Source organism: Thamnophis sirtalis, unplaced genomic scaffold, assembly GCF_051295495.1.
Source record: "Thamnophis sirtalis isolate CommonGarterSnake01/CBP01778 unplaced genomic scaffold, rThaSir2_p1.2 scaffold_15, whole genome shotgun sequence".
NCBI classification, from domain to species: Eukaryota; Metazoa; Chordata; class Lepidosauria; order Squamata; family Natricidae; genus Thamnophis; species Thamnophis sirtalis.
In genome coordinates, this window is record NW_028261395.1 from 3502726 (window position 1) to 3522483 (window position 19758).

Below are 19758 nucleotides of genomic sequence, written 5' to 3' on the forward strand. Positions count from 1 at the left end.
ACGATTGAAAGTTCCTAATATTATTTTTTTAGGTTCAATATTGTGATGAGTCCGTTTGGTTAAACAGTTAAGGCCCTGAACAAAGATCAGGGAGATCAGAGTTCTAAGCAATAGCAATAGCAATAGCAGTTAGACTTATATACCGCTTCATAGGGCATTCAGCCCTCTCTAAGCGGTTTACAGAGTCAGCATATCGCCCCCACAATCTGGGTCCTCATTTCACCCACCTCGGAAGGATGGAAGGCTGAGTCAACCTTGAGCCTTGAGAGATTTGAACCGCTGAACTGCAGATAACAGTCAGCTGAAGTGGCCTGCAGTACTGCACCCTAACCACTGCGCCACCTCGGCTCTAAGCGTCCTTTAGGCTTGAGGTTTAAGGTTTAAGGTTTATTGTATTTATATCAGTGGTGGGTTTCAAAAATTTTGGGAACCTCTTCTGTAGGTGTGGCCTGCTTTCCGGGTCCACTGGTGGAACCTCTTCTAACCGGTTCGGTAGATTTGACGAACCGGTTCTACCGAATAGGTGCGAACTGGTAGGAACCCACCTCTGATTTATATGCCGCCCTATTCCCGGAGGGACTCAGGGTGGCTAACAAACCCAAGGGGGGAAGGGGGTAAACAAGAAGGAAACACAACAAACAAGGTACAAGAGAATTTAAAAAGACAGTCAACAGTCACACGATTCGAGAGGGGAAGGGAACTCGTCAACCCCAGGCCTGCCGGCACAGCCAGGTTTTAACGGCTTTGCGGAAAGCCTGGAGAGAGGCGAGGGTCCGAATCTCTGCGGGGAGTTCGTTCCAAAGGGCCGGAGCAGCCACAGAGAAGGCCCTCCTCCGGGTAGTAGCCAGATGACATTGGCCAGTAGATGGAACCCGGAGGAGGCCTAATCTGTGGGATCTAATGGGGCTTTGGGAGGTAATTGGCAGCAGGCGGTCTCTGAGGTACCCAGGTCCAACACCATGAAGGGCTTTATAAGTTGAAAGACAACTAGGTGATCTGGAGTTCAGTCATACTAGGTAGAAGGCAATAGCAAACTACAATTGAAATTTCTCTTATAAATCTACATGGAGGAAGAAAATATTTAACACTGCGGTGTCAGAGCTCTTCGAATGAGACTTGTTTGTTTTTTAAAAAATTGTGCACTCTTCAAATTTTGGTAGTGATGGAGGGAAAGGAAGGGAAAGGCAGAAGAGATAGAACTCATCTTTAATGTAGTTTCTCCTTGTTTTGTTTGTTGGCTTATGAGCCATCAAGTTGGTGTTGACCAACATTTGATAGCGTTTCTCCAGGATTATCCATCCCTCAATCTGCTCTTCAAGCCTCTCAATGGTGGATTGAGTCCATCCATTTTGTTGCTGGTCATCCTTTTCTTTTCTTTCACCTGTCTAAACATTATAGAGTATTGGGTCTGTTGCATAAAGTGTCTAAAATATTGTGTTTTGAACCTTGTCATTTGTATCTTGAGTGTGAACTCCGATTTGTTCTATGATTTATGTCTGTAGTTTTGGCTATCCATGGTATGATTCTCAGAAGTCTTCTCCAACATCAAAATTCAAATGCACCGATACATTTTCTATCCTATTCCTTCTTCTTCTGAGCCACAGTGGAATAGTGTGCGGTATGCAGGCTACTTCTGCTGCCTGCCGGCTGCCTGCAATGTGGCAGTTCAAATCTCACCAGGCTCAAGGTTGACTCAGCCTTTCATCCTTCTGAGGTGGGTAAAATGAGAACCCAGATTGTTGGGGGCAAGAGGCTGACTCGGTAAAACTGCTTAGAGAGGGCTGGAAAGCACTGTAAAGTGGTGAGACCCGTCAGAACCACGCTCGACTAAGCCGCGCCCGATTAAACCGTGTCGCTGACGTCAACAGGGCGACAACAGCCAGCGCGGAGAAAGAAGGGCGCTTTAAATAGCGCTTTGAAAGCAAGCCGATTCAACTTAAGGTAAGGGTTAGGTTTAGGGTTAGGTTTAGGGTTAGGTTAAGGGTTAGGGTTAGGGTTAGGTTAAGGGTTAGGGTTAGGGTTAGGTTAGGGGTTAGGTTTAGGATTAGGTTTAGGATTAGGTTTAGGGGGGTTAGGGTTAGGTTTAGGGGTTAATTTTAGGTTTAGGGTTTACAGCGTGCTTCTGTCTCCATGCTGTTGTCGCCCTGTTGATGACATCAGCTACGCGGTTTAGTCGGACGCGGTTTAGTTGAGCGCGGTTTTGTGGTGGAACCTAAAGTGGTATATATTATTCCGGTGCATAGGTAGTTTGATAATACATCAGTTTAATTGGACCTTCACTTGTGGAACTGATCTTATGCACCTGGCACCAACTTAGAGCCGAGGTGGCGCAGTGGTTAGGGTGCAGTACTGCAGGCCGCTTCAGCTGACTGTGATCTGCAGTTCAGCGGTTCAAATCTCACCGGCTCAAGGTCGACTCAGCCTTCCATCCTTCCGAGGTGGGTGAAATGAGGACCCAGACTGTGGGGGCGATATGCTGACTCTGTAAACCGCTTAGAGAGGGCTGAAAGCCCTATGAAGCGGTATATAAGTCTAATAAATAAATAAATAAATAAACTTTGGCATTGACATAAAGAAATCCATTGCTACAGCATTCTCGTCTTAGCAGGCATAGATGTCTCACAGGATCTGAATATTTTTTTCCCAAGGCCATTATTGCTATCACACCTAAGGCTGGTTTTTGACTTTGGGTTCCTTTAGGGTTCACAGTTGTTCCTAAAACGTGGAAAGTATCCACAATTGTAGTCCTTTCATTATATTATTGTTTTTTTCCTCCTGATTTTAAAACCATTCTTGTCTTCTCCCAACCCAGCATTCTTCAATATATATTAAGCATTTAAATTGAATAAATTATGTGAGAGTATCTGGTAAACTTGTTTTCCTACTTGGAGTTAATTTGGTTTGCCACTTTGAATGTTCCTGTGTAGGTTTTTCCTGAAGGCAACGAGATGTTCTGGGAATGACAGTTTCCTAAATATATTCCACAAATTGACATGGTTGACACAAATGAATTACTTTCCCTAATCATTGAAGTACATACTGACTTATTTTTATTCCCTTATTTAACACATTTTGGGAGTGCCAATCTCCCCCACAGATTTATGGAATTGGTTGTTTGTTTGTTTGTTTTCTCAATTATCTAGTGTGTATCAGCAATAATGTCTTTTATTCCTTGGTCTTTTCTAAAACCAGCCTGACCATCTGGTATTTCTTTTTCTTTTAATCTAATTGTATTGTATTGTATTGTATTGTATTGTATTGTATTGTATTGTATTGTATTATTTGTATGCCGCCCTTCTCCGGGAGGACTCAGGGTGGCGAACAATTCAAGGGGGGAAAAAAGGGGAACATAAAAGACAAAATACAAATAATAAAAGTAGACAACAGTCGCACAACCATACATGTCGAGAGGGGAGGGGAACTCATCACCCCCAGGCCTGCCGGCAAAGCCAGGTTTTGACGGCTTTTCGGAAGGCCTGGAGAGAGGTGAGGGTCCGAATCCCTGCGGGGAGTTCATTCCAGAGGGCCGGAGCTGCCACAGAGAAGGCCCTCCCCCGGGTAATAGCCAGGTGGCATTGGCTGGTAGATGGCACCCGGAGGAGGCCAACCCTGTGAGATCTAATGGGTCTGTGGGAGGTAATTGGCAGCAGGCGGTCTCTCAAGTACCCAGATCCAATACCATGAAGGGCTTTATAAGTTACGACTAGCACCTTAAAGTGTATCCGGAGACTGATCGATAACCAGTGCAGCTCGCGGAGGATAGGTGTAACGTGGGTGTAATCTGCTTTAGATGATCCTGGGCATTATTTTGGTAGCCTTTGACATTAAGGATGTTGTGTAAGCTGGCAGACCGTCTTAATTCTCCTTTCTTTGTTTTTTACCTTTTGAATATTTTTTTTATTTTCATTTTCATACACTCACATGTATACTGTACATAGCCAACGCCATACAACATTAAACAATAATTGCATCAATTCCTCTTGTCAACAAGGCCCCAGAAAATAGAAACCCAATATAACTCTTCCGCTCTCCATACACCTCTTTCTTCCACCCCCCTCCAACTTTCTATCTTCCCTCCATCATCCCCCTCTACCCTACTTCCCCTCCCCCTCTACCACTCCTCTCTCCCGATCCACTCCCTCCCTTCCTTCTCACCTTCCCTCCCACCCTCTCTCCCATCCCTCTCTGCCCATCTTTCTTCTTTCCCAGTCCTCCGCTCCTTGGTGTATTTCCGCTACATGTCGATATACTTGGCCTATCCTATTTTTATTGGTATGCAGATTTGAGCTTTTCCAAACTATTCACATCTGTGTCGTGTTCCACTTTCGATGGCCTAGTTTAGCTACAATTTTTATTCTTTTATATCTTGCCATATTTTTGTAGATATATTGATTTCTGTAGCATTCTATCTTGATAATAACTCTGACTTGCTTCATCTTCTAATATTATAGGTTCTTGTAAATAACAAATATTTTTCAAGGTATTTTGGATGTTGACTTCCCTATTGCGTAGAATTCCAATGTATCCCTTCCATTTCGCTTGATCTATGAATCAGTTACAATTTGTCCTTGGCCATCCTTTAAGTTAATGTTAATGTTTAATAAATTTATATGCCGCCCAATCCCGAAGGACTCCGGGCGGCTTACATAAAAACAATTTAAAAGAATACTAAAAAATTTAAAAATAGAAAGATAAGGCAAGTTAAAAAGACACAACATGCACTCAACCTTAGTGGGGCTGGACCTCATTCAAGAGGTCAACAGCCCCAGGCCTGCCGGAACAGCCAGGTCTTAATAGACTTTCGGAAGGCTGAGAAAGTGGGGAGGGTCCGGAGCTCTGGTGGTAGATCGTTCCATAGGGCCAGTTTGAGGTTTGCAAAGGGCAACTGGACTGTTTTTTTCCTTGACGAAGAAGATGTTTTGCTTCTGATCCAAGAAGCTTCATCAGTTCTGGCCGAATTGGAAAATTGGAAAAGTTTATTTATAGGCCGCCCTTTTCCCTGGGGGGACTCAGGGCGGCTTACAACTCATAGGGAAAGGGGATACAAACAATGACACATAAGCACAATACATAATTAAAAAGAACACAACATTCATACCATTCGGGTGGGGATAGATTACACTCTTAGCCCCAGGCCTGACAGGATAGCCAGATTTTAAGGGCTGCGCGGAAGGTCTGGAGGGTGGTGAGGGTACGAATCTCCACGGGGAGATCGTTCCAAAGGGTTGGAGCTACTACTGAGAAGGCTCTCCTCCGCGTGGTCGCCAGTCGACACTGACTGGCAGATGGGATCCGGAGGAGGCCTAATCTATGTGATCTAATTGGTCGCGAGGAGGTAATTGGCAGGAGGCGGTCTCTCAAGTATCCAGATCCACTACCATGAAGGGCTTTATGGGTGGTAAGTAGCACCTTGAAGCGCACCCGGAGATCAACAGGTAGCCAGCGCAGCTCGCGGAGGATAGGTGTTATGTGGGTGAACCGAGGTGCACCCACGATCGCTCGCGCGGCCGCATTCTGGACTAGCTGAAGTCGCCGGATGCTCTAATGGTGGAGGATGGATTAGTTCTGAAGGATGGTGTGGTTACGGTAGTTCTGACAGGATGTTGTGCGGGGAAGGATTATCAGCACTAATCGTTCCATCCCAAACTGATGAAGCAGAACATCTTCTTCTTCTTCCTCTAGAAAAAACCATAGTCCAGTTGTCTTTGGAAAAAGCACCTTTGAGACAACCATGACCTGGATGATTGAGAATCTCCAGATATTTAATCTTCTTCTGAATAAAAACTTATTTTGGGAAACTCTCTCTGTGTCTGTTTCCATCTTCAATGTCGTTTTAACACTGCAAAACTGCTGTGTCATTCAACCACTCTCTGAAACTCTTTCGGCTCCTTCCAGAGAATTTTTTTCTTGGCTTCTCTTTTCTTCTTAACAATTTTCCACAATATGTTCTGACATCTGGACTGGTTTCTTCAGTTTCCTGCTTTGGCACTCCAGGCCATAAACTCTGCCTACATTTTCCTCTTACTATTTCCAGTTTGGGTATTTGTATTCTCCAACCACAAGCAGCACATCTGGCCTGTTGAATTCAGTCTGAATTTAACCACTTGGTAATCTTCTCATTTACTGCAGCAATGGTTGGAGACTAATGTTGGATAATTGTCATATTAAAGAGGTTAGATATTATTTGAACATTGATTGCATTTTTTGTCAAGTATGGTCTTTGCTACTAATAGATCCCCCAAATCAATAGACATTAGCAGACACAACCACACACAACAAAATAATCTTGAAATCATTATAGCAGTTAGCAGTTAGACTTATATACCACTTCATAGGGCTTTCAGCCCTCTCTAAGCGGTTTACAGAGTCAGCATATTGCCCCCAACAACAATCCGGGTCCTCATTTTACCCACCTCGGAAGGATGGAAGGCTGAGTCAACCTTGAGCCGGTGAGATATGAACAGCTGAACTGCAAATAGCAGTCAGCTGAAGTGGCCTGCAGTACTGCACTCTACCCACTGCGCCACCTCGGCTCTTAGTCAGTTATAAACTGATAAGTTGCATAAAACAAAAGTGCTTGCAGAAAAAGGAATAATATTTTTTCCCCCTCCAAACTACTGACTTGTACACAGAGAAGCAGCAAAAGGAATCATGGTGGTGCAGTGTTTATAAGACAGTATTGCAGGCAAACACTGCTCACAGCCAGGAGTTCGATTCTGACCAGTTCAAGGTTGACTCAGCCTTTCATCTTTCTGTGATCAGTAAAATGAGGACTGAGATTGTTGGGAGCAATATGCCATATGACACTAAACTACTGAGCCTGCAAAACTGCATTCCAGCCACTGTGCCACCACATCTCCCAGCCCAGCAGTTGTTATCCAAATATATTCATGAAAAGAATATCTTGGAGACAATGCTTGGCTCTAGCTTGTGATACTTGGAGGAGATCATGGCAACAACTCTGGAAATGAATCTCAGGTTTTAAGAGCCATTTTGGCTATTAGCTATCACACTTGAAGGTAAGAAAGAAAATAAAAGCTAGAGCATTTACTGTCGTTTGATTACATTCGTTTTTATAGAAAAAGTTGCTTACTTTATTTTAAATCTTGTATAAAAGACAATATGATGTTCGTAACGTGAAGATGCATAACTTAAAAATATTAAAACTAATTTCTCATTGTGCCAAAGTGATTTGTTTTTAATCAAGTAACAAATCCCAAATTTGCTATTATTAAACATTCAATCTTCCTGTTTAAATTGGAGTTACAAACACATAATAGCCAAATAGCCAAATCTATTAATCTGGTATCATATACATGCAATTTAAAACTTACAGTTAATCCATTAAATCTAGATAAATTTAAGATGGTAAGATTAAGATAGCAGCCTCTGTATTCTTATACAATCAATTCTGTTCAGTTGTAAAAATCTTGAATATTTAACACTTTGGAAACCCTGTAAAAATAAACCTTTATCTGTAAATGGTATTATCAAAAACATATTGGCCCGTGAGCAATTATTTACATGATCTTAAATTAATAATTTATTCTGAAAAGGAAAACCAAGATAATATTTAATATCTTTAAAACGTTGTTTCAATTTGTCTCAGATAAATAACAGTTACAATTTGTTATTAACTGAAAATAGGCTTAACTGATCACGAAGAATACAATTTCTATATCGCCCTTCCTATATGCATATAGTGCATATGAGCTATAGCAATTGTGAGCAATAATAATTTACTCTGGACCTCATCCCTGTATAGTGCAAAACAATTCGAGGTGATAAGAGATTAATTCTTGATAGTTGTCTTTCTTGTATTAGATGACTGTATAGCATCGTATATTTGATAATCCTGACAGGTATTGCAAAGATTAAGACTTTTATACAAAATTTCTATAAGAAAGACTAAACGTATTTCTATACAGAAAAAAGAATGCACTCCTTAAAAAACAGCAACGGTTCACGCAGTTCTAAGTAAGACTGTCACAGTATTGAGAGATTGAAACATAAGAAGCTTTCAAGGCACAGTAGAAAGCAGGTGCTACATCCGCTATGCTTTTTTAAAAGTTGTCTTATTCTAAACCAAAGCCTTCCGCATTTGAAATCCCAATTGTCAACTTCTCCTTCAGCTCCTTTTTCGTCTTGTAGGGAGGCAGGCAGAGCTGGTTGAAGCAAGTATGGGCAATGGGTAACCTAAAATAAGCAAAAGAAGGCATGCATATTAAATAAGAAATAATTCATATCTTAAAGATCACTCAAATGAGAGATATAAACGAGACTGGAAAAAAATGGATTGACTATATACAAAATAAATACGGGACCAAGAAATTCCAGTTAGCCTATGCTTAAGATCAGAAATGATTTAAACTGTTAAAAGTTAGTTCAGTAAGAAGAAGCTAAGGTCAATGTAGAGATGTCATTAATTTCTTTATTTCTTTTTTCTCAATAGATTTTAGACTGTGTTAGTTAAAAATCCATACCGTGTACGGGTTCTGGGAAGTCGGGGGGGGGGGAAGGAGGAGGGGGGTTGGGGGGGTAGAGGGAGGGAGGGGCATACAAAAAAAAATTGTACTTCAATGTTTTAATGATTGACGAATGATGAAATATTTGTGTTTTTTAAAAGAAATAAAACATATTTTGAAAGTCCCCCCCAAAAAATAATAATAATTTAGATGCCTATATTAAAACATGGCTCTGATCCAGCCTAGGACATGTGCAAATATGTATTTGCTGTACTGCAAATAAGATGGCTCTGTTCATTTGAATTCAAAGTGATCCCCCTCCATCACAACAAAGGAAGAATGCTCATAGAAGGGAGAAGTAGAATTTCTTTACCAGAAATTGACAGCACTGAAGCGTGTGATGTTTAGCATTTGGTATCATTTCACTTCAACCCTTCTGATACCGGGGAATAGCTAAATATTATGATGGATCTCCTAATCATGGCCAATTGCAATGGGGGAGCAAAGGACAAGATACGCACGATTTCATCGTGCAGTCCTGAGACTTTTATACTCGCATCAGGCAACAGGATACCTGTGCAAGCGTAATCGTGACATTTATGGGGCAACCTGTCCAGGTCAATGTTTTGATATCATCACATTTTCTGAGATGGTGCTGACCCTATTTTTGATTCAGTGGTGGAGAAAAGGGGGACGGCTGTCTCTATCCGCATTTGTGGAAAGAGGAGTGGGAAAGAGGAGCGGAATGGATTGGGTCCTGGCCCTTGAACACTCTTTTCGCTTTCATTTATTTTTAGTGAATTCCTGACAAACAGTTTTGTCAGCACTCCTTCATTGGATAATCAGGAAAGAAAACCACTAGACTCCATTGATAGAAATCAAGTGTACTTTTGCTAATTATAAATGATCAGAAGCGTAGCAAAGCGAAGACTGATTATCTAGGCGCGAAAGCAAATGATATATAGAATAACCCATTCCCCACCCCTTGGCATCCCAGTCACAGTCCAATCATAATTCTCCCAAATGTCAGGTGTGAGATAACTTCGAAAGGCATCACCAAGATGGAATGTCGGTGCCGTTGGCCTTGGCGGGAAACCGCCTCCTGCCGATTACCTCCTCGAGACCGATTAGATCTCATAGATTAGGCCTCCTCCGAGTGCCATCTGCCAGCCAGTGCCGGCTGGCCACTACGCGGAGGAGAGCCTTTTCAGTGGCAGCTCCGACCCTCTGGAACGAGCTCCCCGTGGGGATCCGTACCCTCACCACCCTTCAGACCTTCCGCGCAGCCCTCAAGAACTGGCTATCCTGCCAGGCCTGGGGGTAGAGATTGATCTGCCCCCACCCGAATGTTGGATGAATGTTGTTTACTTTTTAATTATATGTAATGTTATATGTTATTGTCTGTACCCCCCTCCCTATGAGTTGTTAGCCGCCCTGAGTCCCCTCAGGGAAAAGGGCGGCCTATAAATAAACCCATTCAATTCAATTCAATTCCAATTCAATTCCTCCGCATGCGCAGTAAGACAGGCAGCAGAAACTCCGGAATCTTCCTCCAGCACAATTACTAATCCCCTCCCAAATACCATGCCCTCCCTCCCTGTTTCAATGGCAGCCGAAGCAGCAGCAAAGCAGAAGCTGACAAGTTTTATAAATCTGACCTGGGGACCGGGCCATTCAAAGAAGCAAAAATCTACTTTTAGATGTCCAGATAGACAGCAAGCAAGCAAGCAACACTTTCAATGACTCACTCCACTGGCTAACATGCATTAATTTCATTCTGTAATGTCTGATTTACAAGCCAGATTAATAACAGTATAAGACAAAGTTTTTACCAGTTTGTGGATGCTTCGCTCTTCGAAATTTTAAAACTAAGGTCTCCCATTCCTCCTACAGGCACTCTGTCACTTCCTGTCGTAAAATGAAGGAGCTTTTTTTGAAGTTCAAGAGGAAATTCGAGTACTACTTCCCAAAAATTCCTGAATTTTATACAAAATAGTGTCAGTTCCAACTCAAAATCAGTTTCGATATTTTTCTATTAAAGATTAAAGAAAAAAAATACCGGATAGTAAGATCGGTTTTCTGATAGCCATCATACTGTGTGTGTTTCTGGAGAGCATGCATATCCAACTCAGGACTTCCACATACCAGAATTTCAACTTCTTCAGGGCGAAGCAGCTGCAAAATAAAATGGATTGTACAAAATTGGTGAATGTTTTTCCTTTGTAGTATTTGAGGTTTCTTAATCTTTCATTTCAGGAAATATTACAGGGAAAACAAGGAAAATATAGATAACCCCAGCGGAAATCATTATTAAATTAAGGTTCAGGCTAAATATAAAACTTCACAGCACTAGATTTAAATTCAGGTTATATGAATTAAGTAATTATTAATTAAACAAAGATACAATATTTGTCAAATTCAAAGTTGCTTGTAATATTTCTTCAATGCAATCTTACCAGTAGCTTTGACTCCAGTATGCTAGATTTAAACTAAGTTAGTTACACTCTTTGCTAAAGACTTAAATACAATCTTATGTTTCTTAGTTATATAAATGTATTATAATTATTGATCTCCAATTTGTTTTCTTTTGGCAATTGTTATGGTTAGAGCAAGTAACAACGTCTACATTGAACAAAATCATACTTTACAAAATGACAAGCTTTTCATTTTTTCCCTGTAAGCATATCTTTCTTACAGCAGTAATTTAACCAAGGTTTCCTAAGCTGAACATTCAACTACAAAGTACTTTATACTAACTTCCCTGTCTGTCAGAATTTCAGAATATAGCAATAGCAATAGCAGTTAGACTTATATACTGCTTCAAAGGGCTTTCAGCCCTCTCTAAGCGGTTTACAGAGAGTCAGCCTATTGCCCCCAACAATCCGGCTCCTCATTTTACCCACCTCGGAAGGATGGAAGGCTGAGTCAACCCTGAGCCGCTGAGATTTGAACCGCTGAACTGCTGATCTAGCAGTAGCCTGCAGTGCTGCATTTAACCACTGCGCCACAGATTGTATGTACCTTGGGGGGGGGGTGTCCTTTGAAACTTCAAATGGTTGCTAAGCAACCTGCCATGTCAAGGACTATGTATATGCATAGGTATCCTCCAAAATATGCCACATTTTACCTTTCTGTTCAACATTTTTTATTCTTACCATCAATGCATAGGAAGCACAGACACTGTGAAATCCATAATAAAATGCAGCAAACTGTTTGTAGATTGATTTATTGAGAAGAAAGTCGACGTAAAGCTGCACATACTCTGAAAAAGAAAATAGTTCAGATTTTCTTTTAGCCAATATTAATCACAGGCGTTTACTGCAGTGGAATCTGAAACTCTTAATATTCAGTTTTTAAAATTAGTGTATTATTATCGGGATTAACTTTGAAAAGAGTTCAAATTAATTCAAATGGCTTTTACATTATATTATACTATACCTTTTCTATTTTCATTGGTAACTGGTATTTTATCCCCATCAGGCTTTAAATCATAACACTTTATGACACCAAATTCCTCTTGAAAAACCTGACAAGACAAGATATTCTAGTGAGATGCAGCGACAGACTAAGATTGGAAATTAAATCTGCTTATTATTCTTTTTCCCCCTCACAATGTTGCTGGGAGGATAAAAACGATCAGAGGACATCAAGCATAGTGTCTCTTGAGCCTCTTAAGAAAAAGTAGAATATAAATGTAACACAGGAAGTCCTTGGTTTACAACAATTGAGCCCCCGAATTCCCATTGCTAAGCAAGGCAGTTGTTAAGTAAGTTTTGCCCCATTTTACAATCTTTCTTGCCATAGTTGTTATGTGAATCTCTGCAGCTGTTAACGCATTAAGTGAATCTGGCTTCCCCATTGATTTTGTTTGTCAGAAGGGTTAAAAGGGGATCACATAATCCCGTGACACTGGAAGTATTATAACAGAGGTGGGTTCCTACCAGTTCGCACCTATTCGTAGAACCGGTTCGTCAAATCTACCGAACCGGTTAGAAGAGGTTCCACCAGTGGACCCGGAAAGCAGGCCACACCTACAGAAGAGGTTCCAAAATTTTTTTGAAACCCACCACTGGTCCTTGGATATGATTATTCTACACCATCATGCTCCTATTTATAAAACTCAGGGCCTCTGTGAAAGGTAAGGATGACTACTGCGTTTGTGGTGCAATCAGAACATTGCGTGTGTTGAAGTTGTTTTAACGCAAACCAAAGATGCCTTTTAAAAAACAAGTTGACATCCTATTCTTATGCATGCCAGTGCTGTGTGTGAGGTAACTTAAGGTGGTTCTGACAAGTGTCGTCGGCATCTTCATATCCGGTCACATGGGCGGCAAGCCACTCCCATCCAGTCACATGGGCGGCAAGCCACTCCCACAAAGGAGGCCACGCCCACAGAGTAGGTTCGAACAATTTTTGAAACCCACCACTGTATTATAAGTACATGCCATTTTAAGTACATGCATGTTGCCAAACATCCAAATTTTGATCACATGATCACAGAGGTGGTATAATGGTCATAAGTGTGAAAAACAGCCATAAGTCACTTTTTCAATGCCTTTGTAACTTCAAGTAGCCACTAATTGAATGGTTGTTAAGTCAAGGACCACTTGTACCTACGTATAAAGGAAAAAAAATGTTACTCAGAACTTCTGTCAGAATGTTTAAGCCTTTCAGTCAGATCATATATGAGATTTGGTAAATGTGTACATTTCCATTAATTCTGAGAGAAATTAAAACTCGTTTACACGCAAACAAGGTGTTCCTTGGCTGTAGCTAAAATTATTTTTCAATTCTTCAAATGGTATTTGCAGTAACATTTATTTCATGGGAAAGTGTTCTGAGCTGTCCTTTGCAGTAAGTAGAGGCTTCCATGCCTTTCAAGAGCTTACTGAAAAGATGGAATGATTGAAAACTGAATGCAGCCAACCAGACTAAAATAAAATCTGACATTATTAAATAATTTTGGCTGATGTGCTGTCTAGCCCCCAGCTGCAATAAAGAAAGGATAAAAAGAAAGAAGCTAAAAAAAAGAAAGATTAATAGCCAAAATATTCTAAATGATTGTAATAAATTGCTTGGGAAGATGGAAAAAAACAAAATTTGGATAATACGGAATTTTGGACAAAGGGAGTATATTTTGAATGACGGTTTTTACTTCCATCTTTATTCTTAAACTAATTAAATGCTGCTGTTGTCAGAAATGATAGAGAAGTGTTTTAAAAAATATTAATATAATTAATAATAATGGATAATGGAGGGAACAATTTAATAGATCCCTGAATTTAGCAAGGGGGCTGGATTAGACAATTATATAATATATAGCAATAGCAATAGCAGTAGACTTATATACCACTTCATAGGCCTTTCAGGCCTCTCTAAGCGGTTTACAGAGAGTCAGCATATTGCCCCCAACAATCTGGGTCCTCATTTTACCCACCTCGGAAGGATGGAAGGCTGAGTCAACCCTGAGCCGGTGAGATTTGAACCGCTGACCTGCTGATCTAGCAGTAGCCTGCAGTGCTGCATTTAACCACTGCGCCACCTTGGCTCTATATAATTATATAGTTATGACCTGTTAGATTCCTTCCAACTCAAACATTCTGATTTTATTATTATAATACCTGGAAGGTTGAATAAAAGTCTTCTTCAACATTCCCTTCATAGGCTAGGAGCTCATTTAATCCGTGAGCTAACTCCTGTAAGAAAGGTTTTTGAAAATTAAAACACGCAGAATGCCCTTCTTTCCTTATCAGTCCTAGAAATGTTATGTAGGAGATCATCCGAGCAGCCACAAGCGTTTCATATCAGATACCAAATGGACACTCTTACTGCAGCAAATATGATTTACATCACTGATTTTCCTTTTGAAACGGGCAGGGGTGGGTTTCAACTGGTTCGCACCGGTCCCTGCGATCCGGTTGGTCGCCGAACCCGGAAGTAAGTAACTTCCGGGAACGGCGAAGCCCCCCCCCCGCGCCCACGCGCGCCAGCACCCGCTCCTTACCTGGTTTTTACAATTCTGCGCTTCCACGCATGCGCAGAACGCATACAGCGCCTGCGCGATCCTCCAGGAGCAGCTGGAGCATCGCGCAGACGCTAGTACGCATGCGCGTGCGTGCACGCGTGCGCCGCATGTGTGCGCGAGGACGCCGCATGCGTGCGCGAGGACGCCGCCGGCCTCGTTCCAACCGAACCGGTTGGAACGGGGCGAGAAACCCACCCCTGGAAACGGGTTACCCATTTTTACTTTCTGGATCAATGTTTTTTAAAAGGGAAAAAGGGGAAAACTTACTTTATATTTAGTGCTTCCTACACAACTACTGCTATATCTAGAAATGAAATGACGCCTGTTGTTTAATAGTATAAAAGACATCATCGCAGGATCATCCAAGTAAAACTGCATAAAACATCTGCATAGGTCTTGGCAGATGGATAACAATGCCAAATCCAGTTCAAACATCTGGCTGATTATGGGATGAGCCATAATGTATTAAATTTATATGCTGCTCAGCTCCCAGCGACTCAGGGAGGTTTTGAACATCAACCCATGCACAGAGGTTCCTTCATCATCATACAGGGATAATAATAAAAAAAAACCCAATGAAAATACCTCCGTTCCAAATTATCTATTTAAATACATTTCCATGTATTTCCATGAGCCGAGATGGTGCAGTGGTTAAATGCAGCACTGCAGGCTACTTCAGCTGACTGCAGTTCTGCAGTTCGGCTGTTCAAATCTCACCGGCTCAGGGTTGACTCAGCCTTCCATCCTTCCGAGGTGGGTAAAATGAGGACCTGGATTGTTGTTGGGGGCGATATGATGATTCTGTAAACCGCTTAGAGAGGGCTGAAAGCCCTATGAAGCGGTATATAAGTCTAACTGCTATTGCTATTGCTATGTTTTATTGTTTTTAAAAATGGAATCTCTATAAAGTCCTTATTTTAATAACAAATACTTCTTTGAGGATACAAGTTAACATAGAGCTATAAGATCTGGGCTGCACAAATTCCTGATGACCATAGCAATAGCAATAGCAGTTCGACTTATATACCGCTTCATAGGGCTTTCAGCCCTCTCTAAGCGGTTTACTAAGCATATCGCCCCCCACAGTCTGGGTCCTCATTTCACCCACCTCGGAAGGATGGAAGGCTGAGTCAACCTTGAGCCGGTGAGATTAGAACCACCGAACTGCAGATAACAGTCAGCTGAAGTGGCCTGCAGTGCTGCGCCCTAACCACTGTGCCACCTCGGCTCTCAGTATCTTACAACTGAGTTTCTTTTTCAAAGATTTGCACCTTGTGCTTATTTACAATAGTGCTATATTTGTCAAAATGAATAATTTTAATCATGCAACAGAAATAGAAATGGCTGTTTGATTTAGAACTAAAAACTTTGCAGATATGGCTGATAATGTACATAACATATACAGCAAGTATAACACCAACAGACACGGTATAAACAAAGCAGAGGTAAAGCATTACCTGTTATCATTGATGTAAAATATATGCTATTTCTGGGTTTTATGGTGTAATAATAATAATAATATATGAATCTGCTAATGATAAACAGGAACTTTATAAAGTACAAATAGTATTTTCTGCTCTATAAACACAAATGCAGTAAAACCACCAATACTGTATCGAAAAAAAAGTTGACATTTCAAAATAAGTCTTATACCTACCGGCATAACCCGACAGAGGTCATCAATAGTAACATTACCAATTCCTACAGGTGTATTCAGGTCACTTGGTACAATGGGAGGACTAAGTAATTTTTTGTAACAGCACAGCGGAAATCGAATATCCAGTGTGATACTATTGTAGACAGCTAGTCCCATAAGCTGGATGATGAATGTTAAGTTTAAAATCATATTCTCATTTTAGGGCATACTATCAGTTTTACTAACATTATAGGACTTAATACACGTATTAAACAGGGGTGATAAAATTATGACATATTGAGAATACTGACGCTGCGTCTAAATGTAATCCAATTTCTACCACAAAATAATCCACCAACAAGCTTATTACCGTAATAGACCATGGAATTCCATTCTGGCCTAGGAATTCTTTTAAAAAAATAATCCCAGAAGGCAACAAGACATTTCCAAATGTTGCCAAAAAATATGATAGCCCACAAATAAAAAAGGCAATGGCAAAACCACTTCTGAAAATGCTACCAAGAAAACTGCAGGGACTTATCTAGACAGTCTCTGGGAGCCAAGATTGACTCGAAGCGTGTAACCTGTTGCACTTAAAAACTACTTTATAAATACATCTTTGGCTATTATATTGACATATCAGCATTATAACCATGAAAATTTAAATTTTATTCAAAAGATTCCTCCTCGGTGTGGAGTTCAGTTCCCGTCATGACAAGTCAATATGCGGCACTGAAGAGGGCGGCATCCTTTTTTCTATGTGAAATAATGTTTTTTTTTTTTAAATGGGATTTAAACACATGATCTTTATTTTTACACTCTTAAATTAAGACATTTCAAGCAAAGATATAAATAAAGCCATTCATGGAGTGACTTTTTGCAGCTGCAACAGAGATGGAAAAGTAAGTTTGTGATCAATCTTCTCATTTACAACCTTCACAGGTCTGTAAAACAAAGAAAATTTGAAGTAAGATCATAAGCACAGTTGCAGATTCATTCAGTGATTGCTCTGCTTAATGACAGAGTTGCTGGTCCCAATTGTGGCTGCTAAATGAGGACTACCTAATATGTATTCGTTCTATAATAATCAAGTCCTGCAAGCAACTTTTAAAAAGTATTTGGGTCTAGAATGTGGCCATCATGACTCAATACTGAATCCAGAACTCTTCTATTTGAACATATTAATTTGTGCCAATGATACAATCTTCCTTTATTAATACGTTGTGACAGTAAACAGCAACTAATTCTGTTGGAATAAATTATTATTTTTCATATTTGAACCATTCTGTCAAATATGAACATAATCTTTCTATCATAACTACTGTTCGTCTCCACTGTACATAAATCTATAAATATAGTCAAATGTATGCTATGAAAATAAAAAATACATTAAAAATGTAAAAATGTCTTATTATGGGGCATCGTTTGTGTATACAGCACCTTCTAGTGGACAGAAAAGGATACAGCTCCAACCAATCGGAATTCAGAGTAATTATCACAGTTCAAACTACTAAACCAATGACAGTAAGAATCTTTGTGGTACGTAAACATCCCTGTAGGAGAGAATAAATGTTTTTGTAATGAAATTATATTAATGTTCTCAAAAGATACTGTTAACCATGTCTAAATTTTTCATTCTCATCTCTCAAAGATGTTCAAGTAATGGTTTTAAATAAATATATACCTATATCATTACAGTAAGAGAATAATTTCTCTATTCATAAATTGCATTAGTGGTTTTATTTCAAATACTGAAATACAATAAAACTGGAAGGTCAGCTGGAGGAAACAAAACATATTCTACTTTCATTTTCATTTGAGAGCTTATATCAGTTTTGTAAAATAGTTAAAAAAAATTGAAATGTAACATCAATATTGAATAAAATACGATGTATACAGTATATTTCCTTAAATGTAAAGCATACCATGATAAGGATAGGTATAGTAATAATTCTTTAAAACATTCCAAAGAAGCATTACCCACTAATACTATTTCATACTTCAGATACCCTCTCCTGGATTTCTTAATTTCTTTTAGCCTCCCTATTAATTGAGGATAAATTTTCAATTAGTTCTCTACCCAGAAAGAGAATCTGATATCCTGTGTATGATACTAAAAGGCTCTGCTATTGGGAGAATACAGGTTAAGCCTATCACAAATGATCCAATAATGCAACAAATTGACAAGCAATTAGGTAATCTAAAGAAATTCAGCAGGTTCTGACAGGTTCTGGAGAACCGGTAGCGGAAACTTTGAGTAACTCAGAGAACCGGTAGCGGAAATTCTGAGTAGTTTGGAGAACTGGCAAATACCGCATCTGGCTGGCCCCAGAGTGGGGAGGGAATGGGGATTTTGCGGTATCCTTCCTCTGCCACGCCCACCAAGCCACACCCACAGAACTGGTAGTAAAAAAAAAAATCACCACTGCTTAAAGGTCTTTGTTTAAAACTTCGTCACAAACAAACAAGTTTGGATTCATTTTTATCTTATTTGGTGAAACGCTAAGTAGAAACTTAAAAACTCACCATAGTCTGGCTGAAAAATTTGCCTAATTAAAAGAAGAAACCATTCTTTCGTTAGGCCACCCATGTCAAGACCAGCTTCTCCTACAAATGTAACTTTCAATTTCTTTTTTAAGTCTGCTCGCTTCCTTGTGAGCTATTGAAAACAAAACGGTGAACAGTTAAAAAAAAACTATTGTCTTATAAAACGAAATAAGATAACAATACAATTTGAACATTTGGAGAACAGGGAATACGAATCCAACATTTATAATACAAACTAACACTCAAATGTAAAGACAAGCACATTTTTGTCTTAGAAGATTCAGCTATTAGGGATGTCATTAACCTCTCTATACAATTTCTATTTCTATTAGTAGAAGTAAGAGTTTTACTTAATTCGGCATAGCTCATATACCACCTCTTTTACATATATTATAAAAATATGCAGAGCAATAGCAATAGCAATAGCAGTTAGACTTATATACCGCTTCATAGGGCTTTCAGCCCTCTCTAAGCGGTTTACAGAGTCAGCATATTGCCCCCAACAACAATCCGGGTCCTCATTTTACCCACCTCGGAAGGATGGAAGGCTGAGTCAACCCTGAGCCGGTGAGATTTGAACAGCCGAACTGCAGAACTGCAGTCAGCTGAAGTAGCCTGCAGTGCTGCATTTAACCACTGCGCCACATCGGCTCTTAGAGAAATGTTGGATATATGTTTAATAGATTGAAAATAACCTTACAAAGAGAAAAATGGAATAAATATCATGCAAAAAAAAAGCTTGTTCTCCATTATTTTGTCTGTGACATAATATTATTGGAAGGAAGATTTTAGTTAAACTTTTAAGATAAAAATCCTAAAAATCTTTAAATCCTAATCTGATTTAAAGAAAGTGGAACAGGTCCCAGAAAAGGTAATGATTTCCCCTTCCCTGGATCTGGTCAAACAGAGGCCAGACAGCCATTTCCTGAGGATGCTTTAATTTGGAACTCCGCACTTGGCATAGAGTCGGACATTATGTCCTGAAGAGGTCCTGAAGTGCCCTTTGGATTCTACGACACTGTGATTTACATGGTCTCTTCTCCATCATTTATTTTCTGTCCTCAGCATAATTGACCAATTCATCT

General features: G+C 40.0%; 1 protein-coding gene across 1 annotated transcript in view; it reads right to left on the minus strand.

Annotated features, from left to right (window-relative positions):
* Window positions 1-7170: 7170 nt before the first annotated feature.
* The window catches only part of HECTD2 (HECT domain E3 ubiquitin protein ligase 2), a 52231-nt gene continuing 39643 nt past the window's right edge, over window positions 7171-19758 (minus strand). Inside the window, exons 13-21 of the mRNA XM_087701915.1 lie at window positions 18653-18785; window positions 17591-17679; window positions 16148-16306; window positions 14087-14161; window positions 11904-11991; window positions 11621-11727; window positions 10525-10640; window positions 10298-10441; window positions 7171-8196 (exon numbers count right to left, since the gene is read on the minus strand). Coding sequence (XP_087558041.1) covers window positions 8076-8196; window positions 10298-10441; window positions 10525-10640; window positions 11621-11727; window positions 11904-11991; window positions 14087-14161; window positions 16148-16306; window positions 17591-17679; window positions 18653-18785 — 1032 coding nt within the window. The 3' untranslated portion in view covers window positions 7171-8075. The remainder of the gene's footprint in view (window positions 8197-10297; window positions 10442-10524; window positions 10641-11620; window positions 11728-11903; window positions 11992-14086; window positions 14162-16147; window positions 16307-17590; window positions 17680-18652; window positions 18786-19758) is intronic.